General features: G+C 54.0%; 8 protein-coding genes across 8 annotated transcripts; 5 read left to right on the top strand and 3 right to left on the bottom strand.

Annotated features, from left to right (window-relative positions):
- Positions 1 to 29: 29 nt before the first annotated feature.
- Positions 30 to 1,819, bottom strand: QC764_300470 (uncharacterized protein). The gene is made up of 4 exons (XM_062945177.1): positions 1,466 to 1,819; positions 1,145 to 1,409; positions 748 to 1,066; positions 30 to 676 (listed from the first exon to the last, which is right to left on the bottom strand). The coding sequence occupies exons 1-4, from the start codon at positions 1,640 to 1,642 to the stop codon at positions 280 to 282; spliced, it is 1,158 nt and encodes a 385-aa protein (XP_062801099.1). The 5' UTR covers positions 1,643 to 1,819; the 3' UTR covers positions 30 to 279.
- Positions 1,820 to 2,886: 1,067 nt separating this feature from the next.
- On the top strand, positions 2,887 to 4,909 carry QC764_300460 (uncharacterized protein). The gene is made up of 2 exons (XM_062945176.1): positions 2,887 to 3,766; positions 3,839 to 4,909. The coding sequence occupies exons 1-2, from the start codon at positions 3,519 to 3,521 to the stop codon at positions 4,830 to 4,832; spliced, it is 1,242 nt and encodes a 413-aa protein (XP_062801098.1). The 5' UTR covers positions 2,887 to 3,518; the 3' UTR covers positions 4,833 to 4,909.
- QC764_300420 (uncharacterized protein) lies at positions 4,861 to 6,829 on the bottom strand. Its single transcript, XM_062945175.1, has 3 exons — positions 6,502 to 6,829; positions 5,916 to 6,436; positions 4,861 to 5,848 (listed from the first exon to the last, which is right to left on the bottom strand). Exons 1-3 carry the CDS (start codon positions 6,703 to 6,705, stop codon positions 4,939 to 4,941), a joined length of 1,635 nt encoding a protein of 544 aa, XP_062801097.1. The 5' UTR covers positions 6,706 to 6,829; the 3' UTR covers positions 4,861 to 4,938.
- Positions 6,830 to 7,749: 920 nt separating this feature from the next.
- On the top strand, positions 7,750 to 8,592 carry QC764_300415 (uncharacterized protein; the record flags this gene model as incomplete). The annotated part of the gene is made up of 1 exon (XM_062945174.1): positions 7,750 to 8,592. The coding sequence occupies one exon, from the start codon at positions 7,750 to 7,752 to the stop codon at positions 8,590 to 8,592; it is 843 nt and encodes a 280-aa protein (XP_062801096.1).
- Positions 8,593 to 9,321: 729 nt separating this feature from the next.
- On the bottom strand, positions 9,322 to 9,938 carry PAK5 (Serine/threonine-protein kinase PAK 5; the record flags this gene model as incomplete). The annotated part of the gene is made up of 2 exons (XM_062945173.1): positions 9,322 to 9,844; positions 9,910 to 9,938. 2 exons carry the CDS (start codon positions 9,936 to 9,938, stop codon positions 9,322 to 9,324), a joined length of 552 nt encoding a protein of 183 aa, XP_062801095.1.
- Positions 9,939 to 11,042: 1,104 nt separating this feature from the next.
- QC764_300410 (uncharacterized protein) lies at positions 11,043 to 12,891 on the top strand (the record flags this gene model as incomplete). Its single annotated transcript, XM_062945172.1, has 3 exons — positions 11,043 to 11,091; positions 11,150 to 12,293; positions 12,351 to 12,891. 3 exons carry the CDS (start codon positions 11,043 to 11,045, stop codon positions 12,889 to 12,891), a joined length of 1,734 nt encoding a protein of 577 aa, XP_062801094.1.
- A 7,296-nt stretch (positions 12,892 to 20,187) lies between these two features.
- On the top strand, positions 20,188 to 23,431 carry QC764_300400 (uncharacterized protein; the record flags this gene model as incomplete). Its single annotated transcript, XM_062945171.1, has 4 exons — positions 20,188 to 20,267; positions 20,348 to 20,793; positions 21,017 to 21,188; positions 21,276 to 23,431. Exons 2-4 carry the CDS (start codon positions 20,749 to 20,751, stop codon positions 23,429 to 23,431), a joined length of 2,373 nt encoding a protein of 790 aa, XP_062801093.1. The 5' UTR covers positions 20,188 to 20,267; positions 20,348 to 20,748.
- Positions 23,432 to 24,920: 1,489 nt separating this feature from the next.
- Positions 24,921 to 25,118, top strand: QC764_300390 (uncharacterized protein; the record flags this gene model as incomplete). Its single annotated transcript, XM_062945170.1, has 1 exon — positions 24,921 to 25,118. One exon carries the CDS (start codon positions 24,921 to 24,923, stop codon positions 25,116 to 25,118), a length of 198 nt encoding a protein of 65 aa, XP_062801092.1.
- Between the last annotated feature and the right edge of the window lie 558 nt (positions 25,119 to 25,676).

The raw sequence follows: 25,676 nt of genomic DNA, 5'->3' as shown, positions 1-25,676 counted from the left end.
GGTGGACATACAAGTGTCTCTGCAATTCAAGGTATCAGTGGAGAGACGGAATGCCACCCTGTGGTGGCTGAGATAATGATTGGCTGCATCTAGTAATGTCGCCACATCTATTTTTATGTGCCTAGGTAGATAGTTGGGTAAAGTGCCGAGGTAAAAAAAATACCACAAAGGAAACAAGCTCTCATGGAGTGTGATGGAAGAAGCGTCCTGAATATCTATTTTGCATGGTGACCCTTTTTGATACTCATACTCCGTTGTCAACCAGGCGGGACACCACGCTCATCTGCCCGTCTCCTCGTCCCTGACACTAGACACACACACCGATGTTGTCTTGGTGATGCCGTCCCCTCTGGTGGTTTCCTTGAGAATGCTTGCTTCAGAACCCATGCTCGTGCTGGAAGCATTGCCAGCCTTGACTTCCGAGGAGAACTTCTTGCCACCATATAGCTCGAACTCAGTATCGTTGCCGCCTGCGGTGACCGTGACTGTGCCCTTTGACCGGAGTGTGTTTCTGTTGCCACTCTTTGTACCGTTGTTGGTGTCGCGGACGTAGCCCTTGTAGCCGGAGCCGTAGCCGCTGATGCGGGCTGAAGAGCCGTCGAACAAGGTCTTGAAGAGGGGCTTGAGGCATGGGAAGCTGGCGGCGATGATGGCGGTGCAGATCTCGATTGTTGTCCTGGAGACGTGGACGAGGTGGTCAGCAGAAGGATATGCTGAGTGTATGGCCACGTCGGGGTAGGTACATACCAGATGGTAAGGTCCGCAGAGTCCCAGAGGAAGTCTCCGTGTTTTCCGTAAGACCCCAGGAAGGTAATCTTGACAATGGCAGCAACAGCAGCGAAAACACCCAGGGCCAGGATAGCCGCCACGGCACTCTTGACTCTCCAGTTGAGCTGCACCTTCCATAACATGGGGACCGGTAAAAGGGCGAAAATGATATCGCTCAGAACGGCAACAGATGAATTGAAGAAGGCGGCAAACTTGAGGTTATCAGGAGGCATGCATTTCCCTTCGCTGACACCCCCCCAGGTAAAGGCGAGGGGTTGGCATTGGAAGAAGACAGTTACTTGATAGGTACATTGTAAGTAGGGACTTTCACATGTCGATGTATGTAGGAATGAAAGAAAGGTGGAAGGTGACATACAGAAGTTTCCGGTTGCAGATAGGACAGTAAAGATGATCATGCCAATCACGAATCTTCGGAACCTCTTGGATGGAGTTAAGCGGAGCAGGAAGAAGCCCACGCTTACCTTGGTCAGGCAAAGAGCAATGAGGCATAACGGCTGGGTGACAAAGTTGAGATGAAGGCCCTTCGTGATGTTGGAAGGGGGCTCGATGTACTGGACGTGTCGTCCTGCTCCATAGTGAACCTGCGGGATGATGATGATCATCTCCACAAAAATGACCGTCTGGTGTCAGGGTTAGGTAAGACCGCAGGTCGACATCGCTGGGGAGAAACACATACCGTGGCAGCGATGATGGTCCAGTCGTCGATGCCGACCTGCCCGATCATGCGAGCCCGGACCCATATCCTCAAGCCTACAATAAGCACAGAGAGAGCCACCAGTGTACCGCAAATAGCGAGGATTTCGGGACCCCTATTCTCGTCGGGAGGGAGCGAGACGCCGTTGCTGCTTGCCATAATGATGAAGTAAAAGTCACAGGCCCCTCAGTGGACATGGATATGAAAAACGATCGACAATGTCCGGACCCGAAGGGAAAGGGAAGAAGGTTCAAAGAAGGTTTTTGTACATATGTAAGATGTTACAAACCTGGGGCTGACAGGGAATAAGAACAAGGCAAGATGATCTGAGACAGCATGAACGTCGACAGGCAAAAGAAACGAGAAACTTTATTATCGACATGGTCTGTTGGGCATCGTCCCCGCTGTCAATCATTTCCTCACCCGTCGTCATCTTCAGCAACATCTCCGAGGCAATGCCTGTCGCCATGCGCCTCAAGTAGGCATCCAGATATAACCACATGCTTGATTTGGTCAAGGTAGAACCTGTGTGTTGTTTCAATGAGAAGAGATTTGACAAAACATCCATCCCTCATGTGAAAGCCGGGACACCGGAACAGCACCCGGGCCAAACACGACAATCAAACTTATCACAAAGGGATCCTATTACATACACTATAGAGGAATTTGCAGAACTTTCAATCCTTCGTCTTTGCTTGCAGTGCCAAGATGGACCCGGTGACCAGGTTTATTCTTCTTCTGCCTCTCTCATTCCTGAACCGGATGATATAAACGAGACTGACGATCCAGGGTCCACTCCAGAGACCTGGCTCAACGCTCGTTTGGCTGCAACCTCGTTTGTGTCTTAGGTAACGTACAGTTGGATGCCGGCATATGTTCTGCATGGTCCTTCTGCACACCGACAGTTTGTACTGACGGAGGTCATCTAGGTACCGGGGTGTCAGGGGCAATGTTGACTCTCGTTATTCCCATTACCACAGCACCTGTGGGAGCTGCAATTCCCAACCTCATGAAGGCCGGGTTGCTCGAGTCCCTCTGGCTTGCGAGCAATGCAGGTTTTGGTCGCGGTCAAGCATCATATCAGAAGATTACAACACAACCCCAAGACCCTTCTCAGCCCAACGAATTACGGTTGAGCTAGGGACTTTCCGTCTTGACTCTCACCTCACCACCCGGTCGCCCCTTTCCGGTGACATCGTCGTCCGCTGGATGGAGTTTTGAATGAATCATGGTCGTTGCAATTGTGTGCCTGATTGGACCGAACCCCAGTACCGGGTCTTGGGTGGAGTGGCAATCCATAGGTACACTAGTGCGTGTGACGGGAATAAGAGCCTGCAGTAGGTAGTGCAGACACGGGCAACGACTGCCGCCCCTGCTGTTCTGTCCTTCTCCCCGCCAGCTTAGATCGTCATGCGCATCTGGAGGGAGTCTTGAAATGGAATACCAGTCTCGGGTCCTACCATGGAATGAAAGAGAAGCCCTGGCATCTGTCAGGCCTCGCCTCATGTTGTTTTATTACACTCTGCATCGACTCTTCACCACCTGCTGGCAACTTGAAGTCCTTGCTTTCCCTCCGTGCCTTCTTCTTTGGCCGAAAAGACCCACGGTCGGGGATCAACAAGGGTTCAAAGTGGAATGGATCCCTGGGATTTGGGAATTTCCACCCCGGCCTTGTCCCAGCGAAAATGCAACTTGCGCTGGTGCCCATTGGCTGGTGGCTGAATCCAGGACCACGGGCAGGGAATCGTGAGGTCAGGCATCATGAAGGGGCACAGTGGGAAAATGGACCACTTCGACGATACTATGCAGGATACAGAATGCTATGCAGTAGCCTTCACTCGGCATTTGGTTCTATTGAACACTTGAACCACTCTTTGGGTTCGACCCCGAGCATGCCATAACCTCATATCTTCCCTCCACCGGTGGTATTTATGATCACGCCCTCCCCCTTCTTCACCCAGAGCGAAAACATGGCAGCGCTCCAATTTCCCCCTTGACGAACGCCCATCCTTTCCTCATCACCCATCAGCCAAACATGAAGGCCGCCAGCATTCTCGGATCTGTCCTCCTGGCAGCTGTCTCCGTTCAGGGGCATGTCGTCCCACAGGCCAGAGACACCCCGGTCGAGGACCTCGCGTCTGAAGAGCCATCGCAGATCACTTCGCTGCTTGAGGAAGCCAAGGCGAAAGTCATCAACCAGGTCGCCCTCAATGAGCGCAAGATGCGCAAGCGCGGGCTCACGCCATCTTGCACAGTTGACAAATTGCGGTTTCGTCGGGAGTAGTAAGTCGATCTTCATCATCCCCAGTTCCTACCATTCAAGATCTTTCCTCGGACCACTGACCAGACAACCAGTGGTTCTCTCTCGACCTCTGAGCGTCTCGCCTACGTCAACGCTGTCAAGTGTCTCCAGACCCTTCCCCCTCTCACACCTGCCAGTGTCGCGCCGGGAGCAAGGTCTCGGTTCGATGACTTTATCGTGACCCATATCCAGCAAACCCTCAACATCCACTTCAGCGGCAACTTCCAGCCATGGCATCGGTGGTACGTCTACCAGTACGAGAAGGCCCTCCGTGAGGAGTGCGGCTACAACGGGTCTCAGCCCTACTGGGACTGGCCCAAGTACTCGTCGGCCCCTCAAGACTCCCCCCTCTTTAACGGCGACCCTTACAGTCTCGGTGGCAACGGGGAGTACATCCCTCATGAGGGCCCCGTCATCGTGCCTCCTCCCGGCGTCGGCGGCGGCAACATCCAGCTTCCCGCCGGCCTCGGAGGCGGCTATGTCACGACTGGCCCCTTCGCCAACATGACCATCAACTTGGGACCCGTCGGTGGTCTGGAGGGAGTGCCTGCTGGTCCTCTCGGTGGTCTTGGTTACAACCCGCGCGGTCTCAAGAGAGACATCGGCCCGGCTATGAACCAGCGCTACGCCAATTGGACCACCGTCCTCACCCTCCTCTCTCAGCCCAACATTGATGCCTTCCGCCACGTCTCCGAAGGTGTCCCCTACACCCCCGAGATCGGCCCCCATGGAGGCATGCACTATAACATCGGTGGTGATCCTGGCGGTGATCTCTTCACCTCCCCTGGTGATCCCGCCTTCTGGGTGCATCACGGCCAGATGGATCGCATGTGGGCCGTGTGGCAGGCCCTGGGCTCTCCCTTCAGCACCACCCGCTACACCGACCTGGGTTCTGGTCCTTATGCCCACCAGAGCTGGGCCAACGAGCCTCCTTCCCCCTTGACTCCCCTGACCGAGGTCCTTGACATGGGCTATGCTGCCCCGTCGACCACCATTGCCAACGTCATGTCCACCACTGGCGGGGAGTTCTGCTACTTTTACCTCTAGCGCAGATCGAGATTATGTAGATTGGTATGGGAGATGAATCCAGTGTGTGTAGTTGATGTCTAATGCCAATGTCTTCTCTATTCCTCCGCTCTCCCGTGCTGTTGTTCTAGTAAAGATACACAAACTCGTCGTTCTCCAGATCAGTCAAGTCATCAAATGCTCTTTCTCCCACTCTTGCATCGGATCTTGCCACGCTCACGTCCCCTACCCGCGCCGGCTTTCCTCTTCCCACTCGTCTCCTTTCCTGCCTCTTGTTGAGTCCAGCCAAAACCCCAACCTGAACCAAAACAAGGACAAGCATGGCAGCAAACACCCCCATCGTGGTTCGCAAACCAGGCAGGTAAGCCGGCGCATCTTGAGTCCGAAACAGCAATGGTCCGACGATATTTCCGGTCGAAGACGCAGCGTTGTACAAGGACATGACGGCTGCTCGCTTAGTCTGACCTGCTGTGTTGGCCAGTATCCACGATACAACCAGCGTGTTGCAGCCAAAGATGAAAGCAAGACAGTAGAATCCTGCCAAAAGGCCTCCTGTTTGATTCTGACTGCGTGGAAGAGTGTGCAGAGTCGTCAGCCCAGCCAGGATGATGAGGATCATGGCGCACAAGGTCGGGGCTTTAAGTCTCAGCCTTACTGCCCCCCAGGCCGTGAACATGATGACGAGATATTGCATGACGCCAAATGGGATGTTGAGGAGAGTGGTGGTGTATTTATCGTAGCCAAGCCCGGAGAGGATGAGGGGACCAAACGTGATGGTGACCTGAGCCCCGAGGTTGTTTCCCAGTGCCATTCCCAAGAATAACCAAGTTTTGATGTCTAACAAGACTTCTCGTATTTGCTTCCATTTCCAGTTTTCTTTTGTGGAGGATGAGCCTGTTTGGTTGCCTCTTACTCTTTCCAGCGCCCCAATCTTTTGAGACTCGGTTAGGAACCGAGCAGAGTGAATGTCGTTGTCCAGTCTGAGGTAAACAAAGGGGACGGTAATGACTGTGAGTATTCCGGTGGACAAGAAGATCCTGCGCATGTCCGCGAATCAGGGTCAGCGATCCAATGGATTGGGTTCCTGAAGGGTTGAAAACGCACCATTGCCACCCTCTAAGTCCACCATGTCCCTCCCCGACCCTCCCCAGTCCGAACGACAACAAAGCTGCAAACACGGTCCCCAACCCATTGGTCCCATACCAGGCCGCCACTCTCAAAGGCTGCTCCCCCCTCGTGTACCAATGCCCAGTAATAACACTAAACAGCGGTAAACACCCCCCCTCAAACACCCCCAAAAAGAACCTCGCAGTCATGAGCTGGGCAAAGTCCCTGCAAAACGGAGTGGCAGTCTGCGCCAGACCCCATCCCAAAACCAAGGCTGGCATCAGCACCCGGTGCGGCACCCTTACGATAAGCCATGAGGAGACAGGCTGGATGACCAGCTGGGCAATCGGAGCGATGGCGCCAACGAGAGAGTACTGGTTACCGCGCAGGTCAAGGTCCTCGGGCAGGCCAAAGATGGCGCTGAAGCCCAAGACTGTCTTGTCGAGAATTTGGAGGAAATACACCCAGATGAGAAGGGGGAGGATGATGAGGTCTATTTTGCGGCGGACGGCGCGGCTCTGGGCGGTGTCAGAGAGGTAAGGGAAGGTAGATGACGAGAACTGAGAGAAGGAGTGGGCCATACCTCGGCAGCTGTCACCACGGCATTCGCATCACGGTCGATATCTCTCATTATCCCTTCGCTGCTTTCACTGAAACGAGGTAAACAAGGCTCGTTGGAGAGTGAAGAAGCCAGCAGGGGTTCGAGCCCTTCGCGTCCAACTTGAAGCTCATCTGCATGATGCGTGGCCCGCCATGGTCGAAGGAAATCGGGAACATGAAACCCCATGGCTTCGACAGAGACAGAGCGGGGAATCTCGGATCAGTTGTGTTTCTGTTTCTTGCGGTTCGTCCCGTGATGGGTGAGACAGCGTTCCACGGCACGCGATGTGTGAGGGGTGGTTGAAGCTGCGGTCACAGTAAGTTGGGGGTTGGAAATGATTTGAAACACCTGGGTTAGGGTACATGTAGGTAGCTAAGCATGACAACGGCTCCAGAAGAGTGCAGCCAATGCCACAACAAATAAGATACTAAATCAAACTTTACGCAAGCTAGCTTTAACTCCATGGCTCGGTTCAATTACTAAGATTCCCCGTCGAGATTCTAAGAACGAGATTCAGGGGTTCAGGGGGAGTCAAGGGTCGAGCCAAATGGTAGGGTTAGGGTTTCCCTGGCAAGAGACAAACCTGTCCATCAAACTGGCTGAAAATTGTCACTAATGTGTACTGCAGGTGATTCTTTGAGAGGCTTACTTGGGGTCTCGGCAATGTTTACTTGGGAGAACCCAAGGGCTGAAAGAACGGCCTCAGTCAGCAGGATCGTTCAAATTTAGCTGCTTCATAAGCTCAGGTCTGACCCTGTGCCACATCCACCCACGAGCTAGTTAACCACGTCAAGCAGATCCTGGTCTCCCAGACTTATTCCAACGGTTGACTCAATGGTTATATCCATTCTTACCTGGCTGCGAAGCTACTCACCAATATCTCAAAATTTCGAGAAAATCAAGGCCAGCCCAAGATTTTGGAGGGGGCCTTTGACGAAGCTGTATGATACAGTCAAGGTAGATAGTATTTGATTTTGCAAGATTTATGCTAAAGAAACATGAGACGAGGCGTTGGGGCAAAGCCAGCTGATGCTGACGGAATTAAATTGCTTGGTTCAGGGGATTCCACTCAGACACGATTCAGCTGCAACTAAGCCAATACCTAGTAAGGCTGTTACGAAGATGTTTTGAAGAGGCAGGAATGCCAGATTTGGAGAGCATTATATGATCTTTGGAAAGGTGAGGATGAGGTGAGCCATAACTCAAAATAGGTATCATAATGCTTTGTTCATGATGAAAACACAGGTGTTTTGCAAGATAAGGTATATAAGGACACCCTACCGTCATGATTTCTTTCTTCACAGCACTAGCTTCACATCACCCCTAATATCTCGCACCCTTCACCTCACCTATTTGGCACCCACAGTCCTAGACAAATCCCTACTACACCTGGTACTTCCCACCTACCTCATCATCAATATGCAGTCTAAGAACCTTCTTCTCACCGCCACTCTGGCCGCCAGCGCCATGGCCAACGAAGTCATTCTTCGCCAAGCCCAGGACGAAAACCCCGCCCCATCCACCACCCCCATCCCTGACAACAGCCAGCCCGAACCCTCCAGCACCATCTTCACAGAGTCCCAAGCCGTCGTCAGCGACGGCACCCCGGAAACCATCACCATCATCACCACCACACCACCGGGTACCACCCTCTCAACCACGACCTCTGGTGGCGCCACCTGCGGAGCCCTCGTCACCTCCTTCTACTCAGCCTTTCCCACCCCGACAGGCGCGTACTCTACCTACCTCAACTCTGTCATCTCCAAAGGCGACGTCTGTGCCCTCGTGCGCTCCGTCCCTGCCACGGTGTCGTCAGCTGCGGCTGCTTATGAGACCGCGTTGGACAATTACTTTGCTCGTCCTGAGAATTTGGAGAGCATTCTTGATGTTGGAGATTGTTTGGCTGCTACGCCCTCGCTGGCGGTGGCGGGGGCCAATTCGGCCGAGGTCAAGTTCTTGGCCAAGGCTACGGATCTGTCCAAGTGTAAGAGTGCTGCTCCGGGGATCAGCATAAGGGCGGCGGCGGTGTTGGCTGGGGTGGCGGCTGTTGCTTGTGCTTTTGGGATGATGTGAGAGGGGGAGGTTGATGTGGGGATAATTTGTTTTTTTTTTTCGGGAAGTGAGATGTAGAGGTAGACAGTCAATGCATTGATGGCTTCTTCGCACTCGGGTCTTTTGATACGCCTATCAGGCATCTGTCCCTTTATTACCTATAGCATCACCTCCCTTGGGCGCCCCGCTTCCCAAGCGGTAACAATCCCCCCATCACCGCCTCCGTAAACTCCAAATGCTCGAACATACCTGAGACCCAACACAATCTCTCCATTTTGTCCCGCAATGCTTCCCTCTCCCTACTCGCCAACAACACCTCCTCCGCTGGAGGCCTCGGCAGTGCAGGCGGTGCTCTCTTGCCTTACTCCCTGGATCTGTTTGGAGATCCCTCACCACCTTCATCAACAACAATCTGCGGTATCGTAGGACTGTTCATCCGGGTTCCCGCACTGCTGTCCATGGTAATCCCCAGTGTCGGTAAACATAAACTCGGCTCTCGCGGCTTAGAGTGCTATATCAGCTGTTCCTCGGGCACCACCACCTCTTGTGGATCGCAGAACGCCTTGGACTGCTCAGTGGGGATGCAAAGTGATGGTTCCCTCGGCTTGGGAGGTCCCTCCCGTGAATGTGGCTTTGTCGGGTGATAGCTTGCAGATGGTAGGTACCTTCATCGTCTTCGTCCTCGGTCAGGGAAGAGCTTCTGATGTCGGGATTGGAAGTCGCGCGGTACATGGTCCCGCTGGCTCCGATCTAGACAACCAAGAAAGGCTTCTGCACTGGCAGAGGAAAGCAGCGACTTTCGGTCTCCTCCCTGGGCCTCTCACTCTTGGAAGCTCGCGACAAGACCCGACAGAACACTGGTAGGGCTGGCTGTTTCAGTCCCAAGGATGTACCTGTGCCTCTGTGAACTTTGTCATACTCCACCGTCTTGTCAAACAGCTCAGGTGCCATCCACCGAAGCGTCCCAGTCACCGTCTTCCTCTTGTCAGCTCGCTCCTTGACCAAGCCCGCAACTCCAAAATCGCACAGCTGCACTTTGCGCCAAAGGTCCCGTCGGGGTGATGCTGGCTCATGTTCAGATCTGCGCGGTGGATGTTGATGATTTTGATGGCGACCAGCTTGTTCCCGTTGGTGGAAGTCGAGCCGGCTGCTTTGTAGACTCTCCCGAATGAGCCCCTTTCCGATCAGCTCCTGCAGGGTGTAAGGTGGTAGGCTCAGTCCGGCACAGACACAGCCTCTAGAAATGGCATTGCAATTTGGCGCATGCGGGCTGCTGTTGTTTGGTCAAGGTTTCTTAGGTAGTTGCGCGGCCATTGCATGTCCGCTCCGAGCCGTCACCGGTACCTGGCTTGAGTCAGCTTTCCCATGGTACGTAAGGAACAATGGAAGAGTGAGTTTGATGATCGGAAAAGCCAGTTTTCTAAAAGTCGCAGATGGATACACCGGATACGAATGAGGTAGCATTTCTCTCGTCCTCATAGCTACACATCATGCAGAAAGAGAGGGACATCGAATATGGGTAATTTGAAATCACATTTCTCAAAAATAGCCGTCTTTGCCCGGATTGACGGTTATAGGTATGTTTACAATGCACTTTTACCCCTTATCAACTGTGACAAGGGCTGTAATATCAGGGCTTGGAACTCATGGTTCAATTCAGACTAATAATCTTCAATGGCCTCGAAGAGCGTGATACTGAAAGATGAAGAAGGAAATACAGTCTTGGTGATCCTGAACGCGTATTTTATCCTCCCTTGCCTGGCCCGTGCCCTTGTGGCCTCAGGCCGCTGCCAAGTCCTTCAATATCATACAGGGCCAGTGGCCTTCCTTTGATAACCGCCATGCCTTCTGATTGTCTGCCTCACTTTTGACGACTGGTTCACAACGTGCAGTTACCCCTCCTTGCGGTGGTATCGACAGTGTTGTTGGTGGTGGTTGTGGGTGGTTGGCTTTTGCCGTGTGATATCAACCCCTGTTGCCCCCTTTGTCTGACCCCGAGATGGATGCTGCTTAGAAATAGACACTGATGGCAATACTGGTTAATGGGAAACCCTATGCTTGCTGGTGTAATTGAGGGGAAACTCGATTTTTGGATTGGCTCATCGCAGGGAAACAAGTATACACTCATCAGCCAGACAACTCGGCTTTCTTAGATACCTTACCGTATACCTATGTAGACTGTTATCAGCCACGTACGTAGTCTTCCTGTTGAGCTGAAGTCATGACTGGGCTGTTGATTGGTGTGATGTTGTCAGAATTTCTGGGCGTGCACCAAAGCTGGAAATAGTGGCTGGCTCAAGGCACAGTATTGGGTGACAAGGCAGCTTTGGACGCGGGGTTCAAAATGCTCTTAAACTGTCTTTCCTTCTGGGACATGTCCAAAAGCAACCGAGAACACCTGGATATGTTTGGGTCAATAGCAGACACAGTTCTTGATACATTCTACCCGGTGAAGAGTCGAGAGATCCACAATGGCCAGAGGTGAAGAGAACAGTAACTCCCAAGAGAAATCTCAAGGGGGCAAGTCAACCAACCAACTTTTTTCTATGAACTAGTCAACGCTAACGGCCTCTCCCAGTCACACAAGATTACGCAGCTCATGTCGAATCCGAGGATGAACAAACCCGCTATGCAGCAACTTGGAAGCCGGTTTCAGTTCGACCTCTCGCCATCGCAATCCTCGCGATTCTTCAACTTGTTCCATTTATTGTCTTGGAAATCCTTCTTCAGAAGCACAAGTCGGCCCCTTTTCAGTTCAAGACTGACGACTCGTCGTCATATGCCTCCTGGCAGTACCCAGCCATGGCCTTTTTTCTTGTCGACGGGCTGCTGTGGGAGGTCGTCTACGCCAGAACCTGTCAGCTCGAGCCATTCTACCAGCTATCACGGCCCGAGGGTGCAAGACTTGAGAGCTCGCTTGCAATGGGGTACATCAATACGATGACCTTTTTGGTGCCGGTGAAATCGGCCATGGCCCACCATTGGACCGTCTTCCTCGCCTCGGTTGTTTACTTTGCAACTTTCACACTGGCGCCGCTGCTCACTCGGCTGGCATGGACTATGGTTTGGCCTGCGTACAGTCGTGACACGACTGTCGTGGTACTCATGCACGAATCATGGTGTCGCGTACTCGAGGTTCTCTGCCTTCTTTCTTTTGTGTGCGGCCTTGGTCTAGCCATCATTCAGAGGAGGCGGTCGGGCCTATTATTTGAGATATCCTCCATTGAGGATTTGACCCGCCTGCTATGCGACAGCCCCCAGTTTCTTTCTATGCTGAAGAAAATCCCATCTCATGCCGACAGCGGAGCCCTGCAAGAAGCCCTTCAGCATTGCCGGTTTCGACTCTCCTACAAGCAGCACCGGCGGTTAGAGCTGGTGGCCTCTGAAGATCCAAACACGGCATCCATCCCCCGGACCATTGGGATTGGGAACACAAGTTTCGACGCACACCCATTCATCCTATTCCCACCTGTTGTATGGGCAGTGCAACTGATGGTGTCGGGTGTCTACCTTCCCATTGTTCTTCTTGCAACCTTTCCTCCGGATGATTTCGAGCCGGATATCCTGAGGCCATTGTTCACAGCTCTGCTGCTGATCAACACCATCTCCTGGTCAGGAATACAAAGCAGTTTGAGCGCAATCCTGCCATTTGCCTCGTTAACAGCGCGTCGTCAGTCCAAGGAGCCTCGGGTTCGAAGCCATGACAGTCTGAAACAAATCAGGTAGGTATGCTGCCACGAGTAAGCAAAGGTATCTCCTGATAGCTAACGCCGATTAAGACAAAGATACGCCCCAGGTTCGACCCTCCTTCAAGTAACTGCGGGCTCCAGCTTGTGCCTAATGGCTTTGGGCGGATCTCTCAACCTCCAGCTCATGATGCTACTCGTCAACCCCCTCTGGGACTCCACCTTGGCAATAGTCAAAAAACAAGGGATATACGCGCCGGTGCCCGGATGCCTGCGTGGACCTGCGTTGTTGGCTCAGATACTTTCTTATATCGCTCCATTCATCTCCCTTGCCGCCTTCCTCAACGCTCTACTCTATCGGCGTGTCTTTGCGCCTCGGAGGCCGAACACTCTTGTCTCCAAGATGGTCTACTTGTGCCGAGGGGAGCACTTGCTACACGATGTCAGAGACAGTAAGGCGTTGGGCCTGGCTACATCCGAGGGATGCTATTCGTTCGGGTGGTTCCAAGACAGAGAGGGTCATTGGTTTGTGGGTGTGGATAGGAGGATCAACGTGGCAAAGGAGTATAAGAAGGTGGGTGAGACTGGGCCAGATGTCGATGTTGTCCAAGGGACTTACAGGCAAGAAATATAATGTGATTATGTGAGCAGGCACAACACGTAGCTAGTTCATGATGGACCTTTGTCCGGATATCACAATGGAAGCTCTCTCATGAATCAATCTTCACATGAACCCAAAGCCGACTTGCGGAGGCGTTTGCCCCGCCCGTTTGCCGGTGTCTGACTGACTGCCGGAAGACAAAGAAGAAGGCGGGCAAGACTCTTGAGACAGTCTTGAATCACGAGGAGATTTTCTACCAATCTGAGAGAAGGGCACCTATCTTCCACTTCACAGAACGAAGGATTATGCTCCGTTTTTGGTCGGCTTCATGTTTCGGCAGCGCCGGCAAGCGATGTGTTCCCATTCCATTGAGGCTTTTGTAAAATCACTGCGTCATATTGATCAACAGATTCCACCCCGGGCCAGGCAGCATACCTATCTGCTCCTCAGGCTCGACATCAGCTTCCAGCAGGCGCGCAACAATTACAAGTTTTGGATGATCGGCATGATAAGCTAGGGATTGCATCACCAACGCACCCCCTCCCCCCATCCCAGGGCCGTGGATGGCGGACGATCAATGACGCCCTCTGATGAGGGAAAGAAAAAATGATGCGGAAATCTCCGTCATGATACGCTAATCTAGACGGGCCTGTCTCATCGCGGAAAGAATGCTCGGGGCAAAGATGTTGAAATCTGCAATTCCCCTGGCCTCGCCCGCTCCGCCCCTTGGCTCCAATCCCTGGGCTCCAAGTGAGGGGATCGTCATCCAAGTCGCCGGCAAGGGACAAGGGTGAGTGTGAGAGGGGCGAGGCTCGGCCGGACTATACACCCATATACTAGAGAACAAACATATGCGTGGGCGGCGGCGCTCTGTGCGCTGTCTGTACATACATACCTAAGGTATGTCAGCCCTGACCTGGAATGCTCAAGAGGGGGGAAGAAAAGCAACGGCTTTTTTTCGTCACTGACAGCTGACAGGTAACGATGCAGACCACCACCAGCTCTCCTCCTCCCCCGAAGTTCACGATGTGGTGCAGCTTGGCTAGCCTCTTGGCAATGATGATCCGTCAACGAACCCCCCCTGGTCCAACATCGCCGTCCAAGCCCCCTGGCCCAAAATGGGACCGAAGGAGCAGAAGCTGGCCGACCGCGCTGCAAGCCTGCGCAAATCCTCCGGTAGATCACAGATCACACAGACAGGGCCCCCCGATTTGGAAGGGCGACTGGGTTGTGCCAAGGCGGCCTTGGCCTGAAAAGCAAATACAACGTCCCGGGCTAGAAACGAGCAATGATCGGCAAGAGATCGCCAAGCCAGGCTTTTGTTTAGTTTCGAGCGTTGGTTCCCTCTCTCTTCGCTCTCCTTTTATCAACAAGAGAAAGAAAAAGGCAGGCAAACGTGTGTGTCGTGCAGTGTCGTGCGGGATCCCACCCACCCACACACACACGTGAGGCGGTCAGTGACTTGCTTGCTTTGCTGGCGGCGGCCACTGACACGGTAGGTAGCTGGCGCCGCTGCACCATGCTGAGCTGAAAAATATTGCTGCACCTGCACACCATTTTCATTTCTGGGGTAACAGAAGAACAGGAGGGAAGAGACGCTAGAGACGTGTCAAGACGCCCGCCAGGGGTAAGCCGGGGTGGCATACTAAGGCAGCATCATGCTTTGAGTGAAATGCAAGATGGCGATTGATGATGGGGGACTGCCGTGCCCGGCGCCGGTGGACATGTCTGACGCGGGCCGCCGTTGAGATCGACTCAGACCGCCTCACGGAAGGGATCGGAAAAGGCCGCGACAGCAGGAGCTAGGTCATCTTCTCTCCTTGCCCCCCCTGGCAGCAGCAGACCGTTTCGTGGCCTCTGCGCCTCTCCGGCTTGGGGATGACAGCGGCAGATCATGATGCCTCCCCCTTCTGCCCAGCAGCGAACGAAACACGCCGGAGCCAAGATCGGAGAGGAAGTAATCGGGACCGCATCCTGGTCGGCGATCTGGGCAGCACATCCTAGTCAAGGCTGCGGATAACCGCACCCTAGTGGAGTGGGTAGGGGGTACGGGGGGGCTGGGAAGAAGCATTTGTTAATGAGAGGTATGTACTTGTACTTTGGGCCATTTCAACCAGTGAGCTCGCGCAAAGTGCTGATTTGTCGTGATCCCCTCTGTCTGCTTCGGCGCCGAAGCAAATCTGTACCGCAATCACAAAAATGCTGGTGGGAGGGGGGAAAATCCTTGAAGAGACCAGTGATGCAAGGCGATGTTTTCGGAGACCATCATCTCCATAGCGGTCCGACAATGGGAGATGAGAGTCGGCCTGATGATTCTCCGTCCTCCGCGATATCTGTGTTTTCGGGTTGGGTAGCTAAGGTACCTACCTGCCTACCTACCTGCCTACCAGAGACGCTCGCATGGTTGAGGATGCACAAACAGGGCCCCGGAGTTCTTCCACGCTCCCGTAACTTCAGGGCCTTATTACGTCCACTTTCAGAGCTCGGATGAGGGCGTTTGCAGCAGCGTTTCTGCGGTCTGCCGGTCAAGAAAGCTCTCTGTTTGGCTCTTGAGCTTTCCCACCGCGGGTGTCTGCGTAAGGGAAGACAAAGCTGCGGAAAGCGGCAGCATCTTGCACACCCCATCTAGTGTATATGTTCCCAGCAATCTGGTTATGCTTATACCTTGGGAGCAGACCAGAGGCAACCGGAAGAGGGGGGCTTATATCATGGGAGGACATCTTGAGGAGCACGGGGTGGAGGCCGGCCAGGAATGCTACTAAATAAGCACTGGCTCAGAGCAGGATGCCGTCATCTCAACGGCTTTTCCACCCAGAGCAGCTCAGTTTGAGATGTCGTCGAAGCAAGGCGCTATCGGCCTCGTCTGAAAAATCCGAAAAACGTGTCTCCAACAACAAGAGACACGCCCTCTTCCCTGCCCCACCTCATTATGGGATGTCTAAGATCTGGCAGCCGACCAAGCTCTGGCTCGGGGCGTTGCATCCGAAATCAACACTGTGTTTCACCTTCTGCTCTGGTCCGGACTGCCCAGCAGATAACCGCTGGGCTTTTCTTTTCGCTGGTCGGGTAGCTGTCGCCGGTAGGGTGACAAATGTTCTCGTGCGTGTGCCGCCTTGTCGTAAGGTAGGTAGGTAGGTAGGTAGGTAAGTAGGTATCGTATCATCACGGACCTCACCGCCATTGAGAAGGGCCAGATACAGCGGGTTTCCAGCGCCGCGAATAAGACCCAGCCGCCGGAAATGAGAATCCAGATCGCCGCCGCCCCTGCCTGATGCTCAGAGTGGAAGATGCCGGGCCATGCACTCGCCATCTCTTGTTCAACATTTTGTCACTTGTGCCATACGGGCGTAAGGCTACACATGGTACAAGGAGCAGCTGTGACCCAGCTCCATATTGACCTTGTCGCATTGCTGCAGGATCGAGGGATAGACCGAGATGATGTGAACTGCCGGCTGCTCGCAGATGGTAATGACATGATTGCGATGCTGGAGCAATATGAGCATACCTACATTACCTACCTGCGAGCAGACTCAGAGGTTAGCAGACCTCGGAGGAGACTGCCAGCTTTGTTCCACGCAAACGCATGGCACAGAGTGGTACATGGAACCACGCACCTAGAATTATCAGAGCTTGACCCAGGCACGTTTTTCAAGTAGAAGGCAAGAAGCTAGGAACGCCTGTCTATGTCGTTGTTGATTGTGCAACAGCCTTGGGAAAGCCAGCGCTCCAAGGCGAGTATACGGCCGTTCCATTGACCGTGATAACAAGAGCGCTGGAAGGAAACCTACCGTACCTACCTGTCCAAGGAGGTTAAGGTACCTCCGTTCCAACCCTGACCCGGACCCAAGATGGCCTCTATGCTGGGCCGGTCGGCTGCTGGGGTTGGGATCAGAATGAGGCTGCCAGATCTGCGACCACAACACTATAGCCATGCATGATCTCGAGTGTCGATAGTTACTAGCACACTCTGCACCTGTTTTTGTCCCACCTCTTATATGCAGGCTCGTCTAGGATGTATGTGCACGACCATCATTGTGTTTCTGGCCACGATTGACACCCAAGGTAGGTAGGTAAGTAGGTAGGTAGGTAGGTAGGTAGGTAGATGATAGACAGACAGAATGGCTTGAGATCTGCGACATGATGTGTAGTGGCGCGGGTCAAATACCGAAATCTGCCGGCTTCCTCCGAACGGCGGCAATGGGAACTGCACAACCCGGATAACGGCCACAGCGCCTCGATCCGTCGAGTACCCGTACCTGGGGTCGAAGGGTGCACAAGGCCCCAGGAGCCCGTGTCACGCCAAAGCCGGGACCGCTGGACGGGACTCGACGCGCGGATAATGGCGGTTACCCGCGACTCCCCGGGGCCATATCAATGGGAATCGACGTTGCACTGGGGCTTCGGGCGCTGTGCGGGAGGGCGTCGAATCTGAAGCTGGCTTGTACGGCCGTAGGTGGTGGCAAAGGAGTTGCGAGGTAGGGATAGCCCCGTGAACGAGACCTCTTACATACCTCCTTACATGACCATGACCTTGGTGGTGGTGTAAGTGATGAGCACCTCGACCACTGATCATCTCCGGAGCCCTCGGTGTGCCCGGTATAGGTGGGCAGTGGGTTTTTGACAAAGTGTGTGATTAAAGGCCTTGTTGGATGCTCAAGGTAGGCAGGTAGTTAGGTCTGGATTTGATAATCAACTGGTTTGAACAAAGAAGCGGACAACGTCTTGTCTAAAGAAGGGAGGCAATTCTTTAACCTGTTGCCTCTGAAAACTCTTTGTTTATATGCGCAGCTGAATGAGCGTTTTTGTTACATACCTTAGTTCTCCTCAGGTACCTGACCGACTTATCCCTGTGGTCTCCAGCATCAGGTCGCCACCAACCTATGCAAGACGACGGAAACCCTAGGGCACCAGGGACTGGCCACCGATTTCGTTGCGCGGATGACTGCGGTGAGCATGCCCTCCCATTCGCTGCGACCGTGATACAGTTGCTGACAGTGCCGCAGGCGATATCCCTATGGTGGTTACGGCTCATGTTCACTGGCAGCAGATGCCACAGGCGTCTATTCTTGTCAGGATGGTCGACACGTTTCACCATGCCCCAGCCCTTGTCATCGCCGCCAAGAGCTCATGGGATCCCGGGCTGCCGTCTCCTGAGGCCGGAGATGCTGGTCCCTGGCCTCCGAGGCCGATGGTGATGGCCCTGGGTAGGTAGGTATTTGTAAGAAACAGAAGGCCTGGCAACAGCAACCTCGCCCTCGCCCAGGAGCCAGATGCATCATGCAACAGGGCCTACGCCCGTAGCTGCCACAGGCAATATTTCCTGTTCAACCACACTTTCTTCTGCCCAGTGATGCTTGATCCCGGAAGAGACATGCAGCCAGCATCACTCACACAGGGAAGAGATACCCCGCGGTACACTCTGGCCGGCTCGACCCTCGACGTGGTGCCATGTCAACCGGGGTACTCGCTGCTGCAACATTCTATCTGCGGCCGTGGCTGCTGTCGTGGCTGGACGCGATAGTGCTCCTGGACATCAACTGCTGGTGTGATGTGCGCTTTGGCCTCATCAACCTTTGGCAACGTCGTGGTAAGGTATGGATATCACCAGCCCAGAGGCTTTATGTATCGAGCACTCCTTCTCATATCTCACTTACCTTACCTTGACCAACCTCGACCAACTTTCAAAACTGCCTAGGTATTCTTATTCGAGAAAGCGCAGGCTACTTCTAGGTGGCAGATTCAGTGAGTTTCCTCTCCAGCCTCTCCAACAGCCGCCAGCCCCAGACTGCCCTATTTGGAACCCACTTCCGGGTCGGAAATACATCAACGGTGGTGTCCTGCCCCGGATCATCAGTCACCCACCCCCACGGCGATCCAGTTCCCCCAGCTAACCTACCAATGAGCCAGAGACTGAACGGCCCTATTATACAGCCGCCAGCCGCCCACGCCCGCACATTTTCCAGCCTGCCACAGCGAGCGAGCACAGACTGGCGCCTAGGCGGCAGGATAGGTTTTATTTTTATTTTTATTTTATTTTTTTGAAGCATTTTATTTGCGCGCGGGGAGGCGGGAGCACGGTGCTGCTGGTTCTATCAAACCAGGTAGCTTTACCTTAGCTAGCGGGAAGCACGGCGCCATTCAGAACCTCTTTTTGGCCGGATCGCCGCCAACTGAGCAACTGACGGTCGTGGAAGTGCCGGACGACGACCAAGCGTCGCATTCTCGATCACAGGGATTAGCTTATTGCAGCACAGCTGATCTGGGGTCCAAGATCCGCCAAAGACGATCATCTCCCCCCCCACCACCCCCTGCCCGTGCAGCTGCTCCTTCAGGTTGGCTGCCCCACTGCCATCCAATAGTAAACACTACTGACAAGGCTTGCAGGGGCGCCTAACCAATTTCACCCTCTGAGCAGCCTCCATTCGGCCAACTCTGCCCCAGACGGTCCCCGAGTACCACCCCCGGGCGTGGACATAGCCACAACCACCACCAACCTCTGCCCGCCCACTTACACGCACACCAACACGGCGAGGTAAGTACCAGTACAAGCACAGCTCCCTACCTTGCTACCTAGTGTTTCTTTTTCCTTGTCTTTTTGGGCTGCGTCCCGAGGCTTTTCGTCGTTGGGCTTGGCTGCAAAGTTGCTGCTGGCTCTATCAAATGGTCATCTCATCTCATCTGCACACCTTCAACCTCCACCTCTGCTCCGCGGCAACATCGCCTTTTGCTTTTGTTCAAGGACGGGGGGAAAGGGGCCATCATTCCTACACCTATCGGGTACCGGTCTCCACCACGGAACCACCCTCCCAGCGACCCTTGCATGATCCCCATCTCGACAAAGACCATGGAATCTTGCATTCAACGGTTGAATCACTTGCAATCCCTGTGTATCACCCGCGCGCCAGAGAAACCTACCGTCTGTCCTCCGTCGTCGTCATCTGCTTCTTCTGCCCAGCCAAACGCACCCGGAATCCGGCCCCAGGACGTGCCGATTGCTCGCTGCGAGTGTCGTCGAGAGCAGGACTCCCGGACAGCATTCCTCGGGACCACTTGATCCAACCCTCCCCAAAAATGCAAGCTGCTGGTCCGTGTTGATCCTCCCGTGTCTTCACTGGCATCATCTTCACCCTTTCTCCCACACATTAGGGATCCCTTACCCCAAAACATCCAACGACGTGGTGTTTCGACCTTGTCTTGTCTTTGCACCCTTTTTCCCTCTTGTCTCTCCAAGGATCCACAGCGGACGAACCGGTTACGGGAACCTGCTGCTCTTCCCTTCAGCATCTGATTGCAGAGACGCTCGATATCTGACTACGTATGCGAACAGGTTCGGGATAGCTGCATACAGTCAAATCTCGCCTCTCGTTCCTCTGCGCTCACGAACCACGGTTCAGGCTGGAAGAGAAAGGGTTCGTGTCACCAAATCTTCACGAGGGGCTATCCCTGCGACGACATCCGAGTGCGGGCTGACCGAGCTTTTATTTTGCAGTTTTCGGTTGGGCATTCTTTGAACGGGTTGGTCTCCGAAAAGGAGGTGCTTCTTTTTTATTTGAAGGAGGTGATATCACAACGAAGGCATCCAAACGGCGCTGTTTCGATACAAAAGAGTCCGGAAGACGGAAGACCTAGAGTCTGCTTCTCTGTGCCGAGCGACTTACCACCATTTCAAGGTAGGCCAGTTTCCCAACCGCGGTGTCAATCAACACGGTATGAATGGACCGAGCAGAAATGTTGAGCAAAATACCTAACTGAAAAAAAGAAAAAGAAATAAAAAAAGAGACACAGGTTTCCTCGTTGATATTGACAATCCTGATCTCGAAACTCGGCCAACTCGATCACAGCCGCAGAGAACACATCTTACTTGAATTATTCGGCACAAAATCAGTTTGAATGTCTGCCACCAAGTTTGAAGAGCCGGCTTTCAAGGTCTATCCGGTGAGTGTCTGAAATTTCCAATTTGCTGCACCCGAGGCTGTTTCGGTGGTGATTCGGGCGTTGTGCCTTCAAATCTCTCCTTTCCCAATCGGCCAACCACGAGCGGGTAAGGGCGGCCGGTCCGCGAGACACAGCCTTCTCAGATGCTTTGCACTTTTCTCCGTTGACTCCCCCTACCTCACCTCGTCCTCATTCTCACTAACGCTTCTTCTCACCCAACAAGTCCGGTTACCATCCGCAACGGACCATCATCCTTGAAGAGCAGATAGAGTCACCGGAAACGTTGACGATCAGGCTGGAGGAAGAGGCCGCGCAGAACGGAGGGGACCTCAGCGGGGACTGTCCCCCTGGTCTCCTGCCCATGTCGTACAAGGCTCAGGCAGCCCAGATGCACGGTAGGTTGTCTCGAGATCGTGTTGGAGCAGCAGTCCGGGGCGTTTAGAAAAGCTAGGCAGCTAACCAACACGCCAACAAACATGCAGGGTACGGAGACTCGCCATATTCACAATACTCGAACCAGTCGTTTTCAACACAGCAGACAGAAAATGCGGCGTCTCAGTTGAACCAGATGGCTTTTGCGGCCAACAGCCACGCAACAGCAAGCCAGTACCTATCGGGTCAGACGTCTCCGGGGCTTCACCTCGCTGTCATCTCGAGCCAGCCCACCGTTGGATCTTTCGGCACCCGGGTTTCGCTCAAGGTCTCGTGCCAACATGATCTTCTGGGCGCAGGCGGCCTGTCTGGCTCTGCTCCGCATGTGTATGTCCTCTTTGGATCATACCGATGCAAAGCAACCGTGATCAAGGACGGCCGTGATGGGAGCGGATCTTTTTCATGGACTGTGACTGTCGAGGCTCCCCAGTTTCAAAGCACAAGTTGCAGGTCGCTCAGCAATGTACCTCTCACGCTTCTTGTCGAAGGCTCCGGTGGCGAAGGCTTAGCCCGACAGGACAGCTGCGGCGTTTTCTCGTACCAGGAAAACCAGGGCGGAGTGTCAGGTGGGAACGTGGGTGCCGGAGTGCCTGGTGACAGCAGTCCTCCAGAGTTTGGGTCTCCCAAGAACACGGGTCGATCACCTGTCCATCATCAGAGGGCGAGCCCCCCACACCAGCACCTGGACGCACAGTCAAAGAGTACGAGCCCACCGGCTCACCAGCACAACTTACCGGCAGACGCGGCACCCAACCCGTATGGCTACCCTCCTGCAGTCTCGACAACCGGCACCACTGGCCAGCAACAGGACTTTAATGCCTCGGCGAACGTATCGTACAGCCAAAACAGCAATAGAATGCTTTCCACCTCGGGTTTCCGAACAGGGTTGACGTTAACCGACCCATACTCACGGGCTCCACCGATGCTACGGTCGCCGCATCATGCAGGGACGTGGCCCGGCATGTTCAACAGCCCCCTTGACTCCCTCCGAAGCCCGTCAACCAGTCTGCCGCACGTCTCCCACACGTCCATCACCCGGCCCAGTCTCACATCGCTCCAACACAGCACCACGGCAGCAACGCCACAGCTTGTCAGAACGAGCACCATCGGACAGTCATCCAGCAGCGCAAACGGCGGGTACCCGGGCTACGGAGCAGGACTGTACCAGGAGAAGGCCACCCTGAGGCTGATTGGGGACCTGGGCAGCATGGCGGAGAACTGGACGGCCGAGGAAGGGGCAAAGAAGCGGAGGATTGTCATGTTCAAGAAGCAACAGACTGGGAACGTCATCACTGTGTCGTTCAAGCCGGTGGCCGAGTCGGAACGCCCGCACAACAGCATCTGCGTCAGCTGCATCTGGTGGGAAGAGAGGCAGGCGTGTTTTGTCACTTCGGTCGACACCATTTCCCTCCTGGAGCAGCTCCTCTACGCGCCACACAAGTTTCCGGTGGACGAAAAGAACCGCATCCGCCGGAACCTGGAAGGATACCGGCCCATGACCGTCAGCAAAAGCAAGCACGAGAGCGAGGCCTTTTTCGGCATCATCATGGGCTTCGGCGCTCCCAAGCCACGCAACATCGAGAAGGACGTCAAGGTGTTTCAGTGGAAGGACCTGGATGCCGCGCTCCACAAGATCTTTTCCAAGTACAGCGCGTCCACGCCCGCCATGGGGCAGACGTTGAACTCCCCCCGCGCGCGCATGGCCACCCCCGCGTCGGCGGACCACCTTGGCAGTCCGTACCCGGCCTTGTCCGCCGCGGTGTCCTCGGGTCTCGCTCCGGATTCCATCTCGGCCGCGAGCTATGTCGGTGCCGGCCATCACCACGCCGACCCGCTCACCAGTCCACGAACCCTCACCGGGGGCGCCTCTTCTTGGCCGACGTACGGTGCCGCCAAACCGCTCTCACCGACCATCAAGACCGACTCGTCGAGCCTACGCCTGTCCGCTCTCCCGGCAGTGTACGATCACCGAAGCACGGCGGCGCAAGGGATGGCCTCCCCCTACGGCATCCCGGGAGCATCTCACCACGCCGTCCACCACAGCCAAGGGGCATATGGTGCTCACTCGGGCGTGCCTGCATCACATGGACAGTCGAGAAGCTGGGATAACTACTCTGTCACGGATGGGTATGGTGCCCAGTCCAGCAGTACCCACGGCGGGGTGTATGGTGGTGGGACATACGGTGATGGTGCGCAGCGGGCTTGATCGAGTGGGCCGTCGGCTTTTGGTCCTCATTGTCGACAACAAACCCCCGCAGGGCTTTTTTCGACGTCAAAGCCGTTGTGACCATAGCAGATGGAGGAGCCAAGGGGTTGGTGGTGTGCACGGAATACGGGAAAACATCACACACACACACACACACACACACACACACACACACACACACACACACACACACACACACGCGCGCGCGCGCGCACGAGGATATCAGAGGAGGTTGTCGATAACTAGGATTCAACCATCCGAACAGGACCGTTAGGATTCGAGAGGACCTTGCCTCTTCTCTCGCGACAAACCTGGGCGGAGACCGTTGTGTGTGTGTGTGTGTGTTTGCTAGAGTGTGTGTATGGGTGTGGTGTGTGGGACATCTAGTAGTGGGAGTTTAGGTCAGCTGGTGTGGCGCGGCCAATCATTGACCAGAGGCCACCTCCATCTCGCCCGCTAGGCACGTCCCGAGGACCCCCGGTGTGGCACCATCTCAAAGTCTCCGACCGACCCGCATTTTATTTTGTCAAGTCTGGGCAGCTTGGACTCGACCACCTTCCAGGTTGTCTTTCGAGAAGATGGGACTGGGCGTGTGTCTATACGGCAACGAATGGAACTACCGTTCGGGGTTTACTGCATGATCTGGGTGGTCGCACACCAGCCAGCCATGGGAGCAACATCTGCCTGCCTTGCTGCTGGCCGGGATCGGTAGGGATTACCTATGGCGTCTGCATGACGCACCGTATCCGCGTTGGTCGAGGTTGGTTGCTCATCTGCCATCCGGATCCGATCCCGAGACACGTTCGCGAGACTTTAGATGCCGGCAGGACACCTCCCCCCCGTTGGTCAGGTGCATACACATCGGGACTCTTGGCAACGGTATCAAGGCTCACTCCCTCCCTCTCTCTTGTTGGGCGGGGGCGGGAGGGAGATATCTACCCGATGTCTTGTTGTGAATGGGGCTTCGGGGGCAAACTGTCCGGTTTTTGTTCAAGGCCACGGGTTCGATGGTGGTGGTGAGGGCATGAGTCTAAGAGTGGCTGTGCTCAAGGACGTGTGAGGTGGTTGTCGTCGTCGTCGTCTGCTTGCGCAGCCTTTGTGACTGTTGTGGACTCCAAGGTTGCCTTGGTTGTGCTTAGCCTTGGAGATTTGCCCTGTCTTTGTTTCATGTGTTTGTCACCCATCTTGTTTTGGTTTCCTGCGTTTCCTGTTTTTGTTTTTCCTTGTTTTTTTTTTTTCCTTCTTGTTTTGTTTCTGGTGTCGGTGAAATGGGTTGGATGGTAGGTACCTAGGTAGGGAACCTGGGACCCCATGTATTGGTTATCAAAAAGGGACTCTTGGGCATGGGTAACTTTGGGAGCTGGCGGAGCAACACACACGCACATGCGCGCGAACGCATTTTTATTAGTAGAGCATCTTTTTCTCTTTCTGGTGGAAATTTGTCACGGCTTCTTGTTGTTTTCAGGTATCTTGGAGGCCTTTTCACGCCATGCTTTTTGGCTGGATGGCGGGTGTGCATGTTATTTTCTGGCGGAAAGTAATCTTTGCTCTTGCAGGCTTTAGGTTTGTTGGTGCCAAGAGAAAGGTGTGTCTGTCTGTGCTACAAATATACCCTTTTGCCTTTTTTTTTTTTTGCTTTTTTTTTGCTGTTTTTTTTTCTTTTTCTTCGGATAGCATTAGTTTTTGATAGGCATGTTTGGATTTTGGATACCAGGTAAATGTTAATTCTGATCAAACGACTGTGGGTTGCAGGTTGTGGTGTCTCTTGTTCGTGATGGAGGGAAGAGGTGGGTAAGGTAGGTAGATTGACACTTTGATCATGGCTATGTGTCTAACCGTCCTGGAGTTGCCACATGCTTTTGTTTGACGCCACTCTATGGTAGTGTTTTGGATCATCACAGGCAACGTTTTCTGTCTTGGGCGATGTCACCGTTACACACTTGTGGTGGGGGTGGAAAGCCGTGGATTACACCGAGATTTTGTGTTGTTGCGGTACTCGCCTGGGCGATCTTTTATATCATTGTGAATACGACGCCCAATCAGACAGGTTACTAAAGTTGCCACAGTGAAAGTCAACAAAGATGTCAGGCTTGGTTTAGAAGTGGCATGTCACAGATACCTTGTTATTATTATCTTGATTTATCTTGCTCGGTACTTGATAAAAGGTAGAAGAAGAAGTCCGATAGGCAATGAAGGTGGACTATGAGGGGGATTTGGAAAGAGGGGGTAATGACTGTAATGTGTT

Source organism: Podospora pseudoanserina, chromosome 3, assembly GCF_035222485.1.
Source record: "Podospora pseudoanserina strain CBS 124.78 chromosome 3, whole genome shotgun sequence".
NCBI lineage: Eukaryota > Fungi > Ascomycota > Sordariomycetes > Sordariales > Podosporaceae > Podospora > Podospora pseudoanserina.
This window is presented reverse-complemented; position numbering and strand designations above follow the sequence as displayed.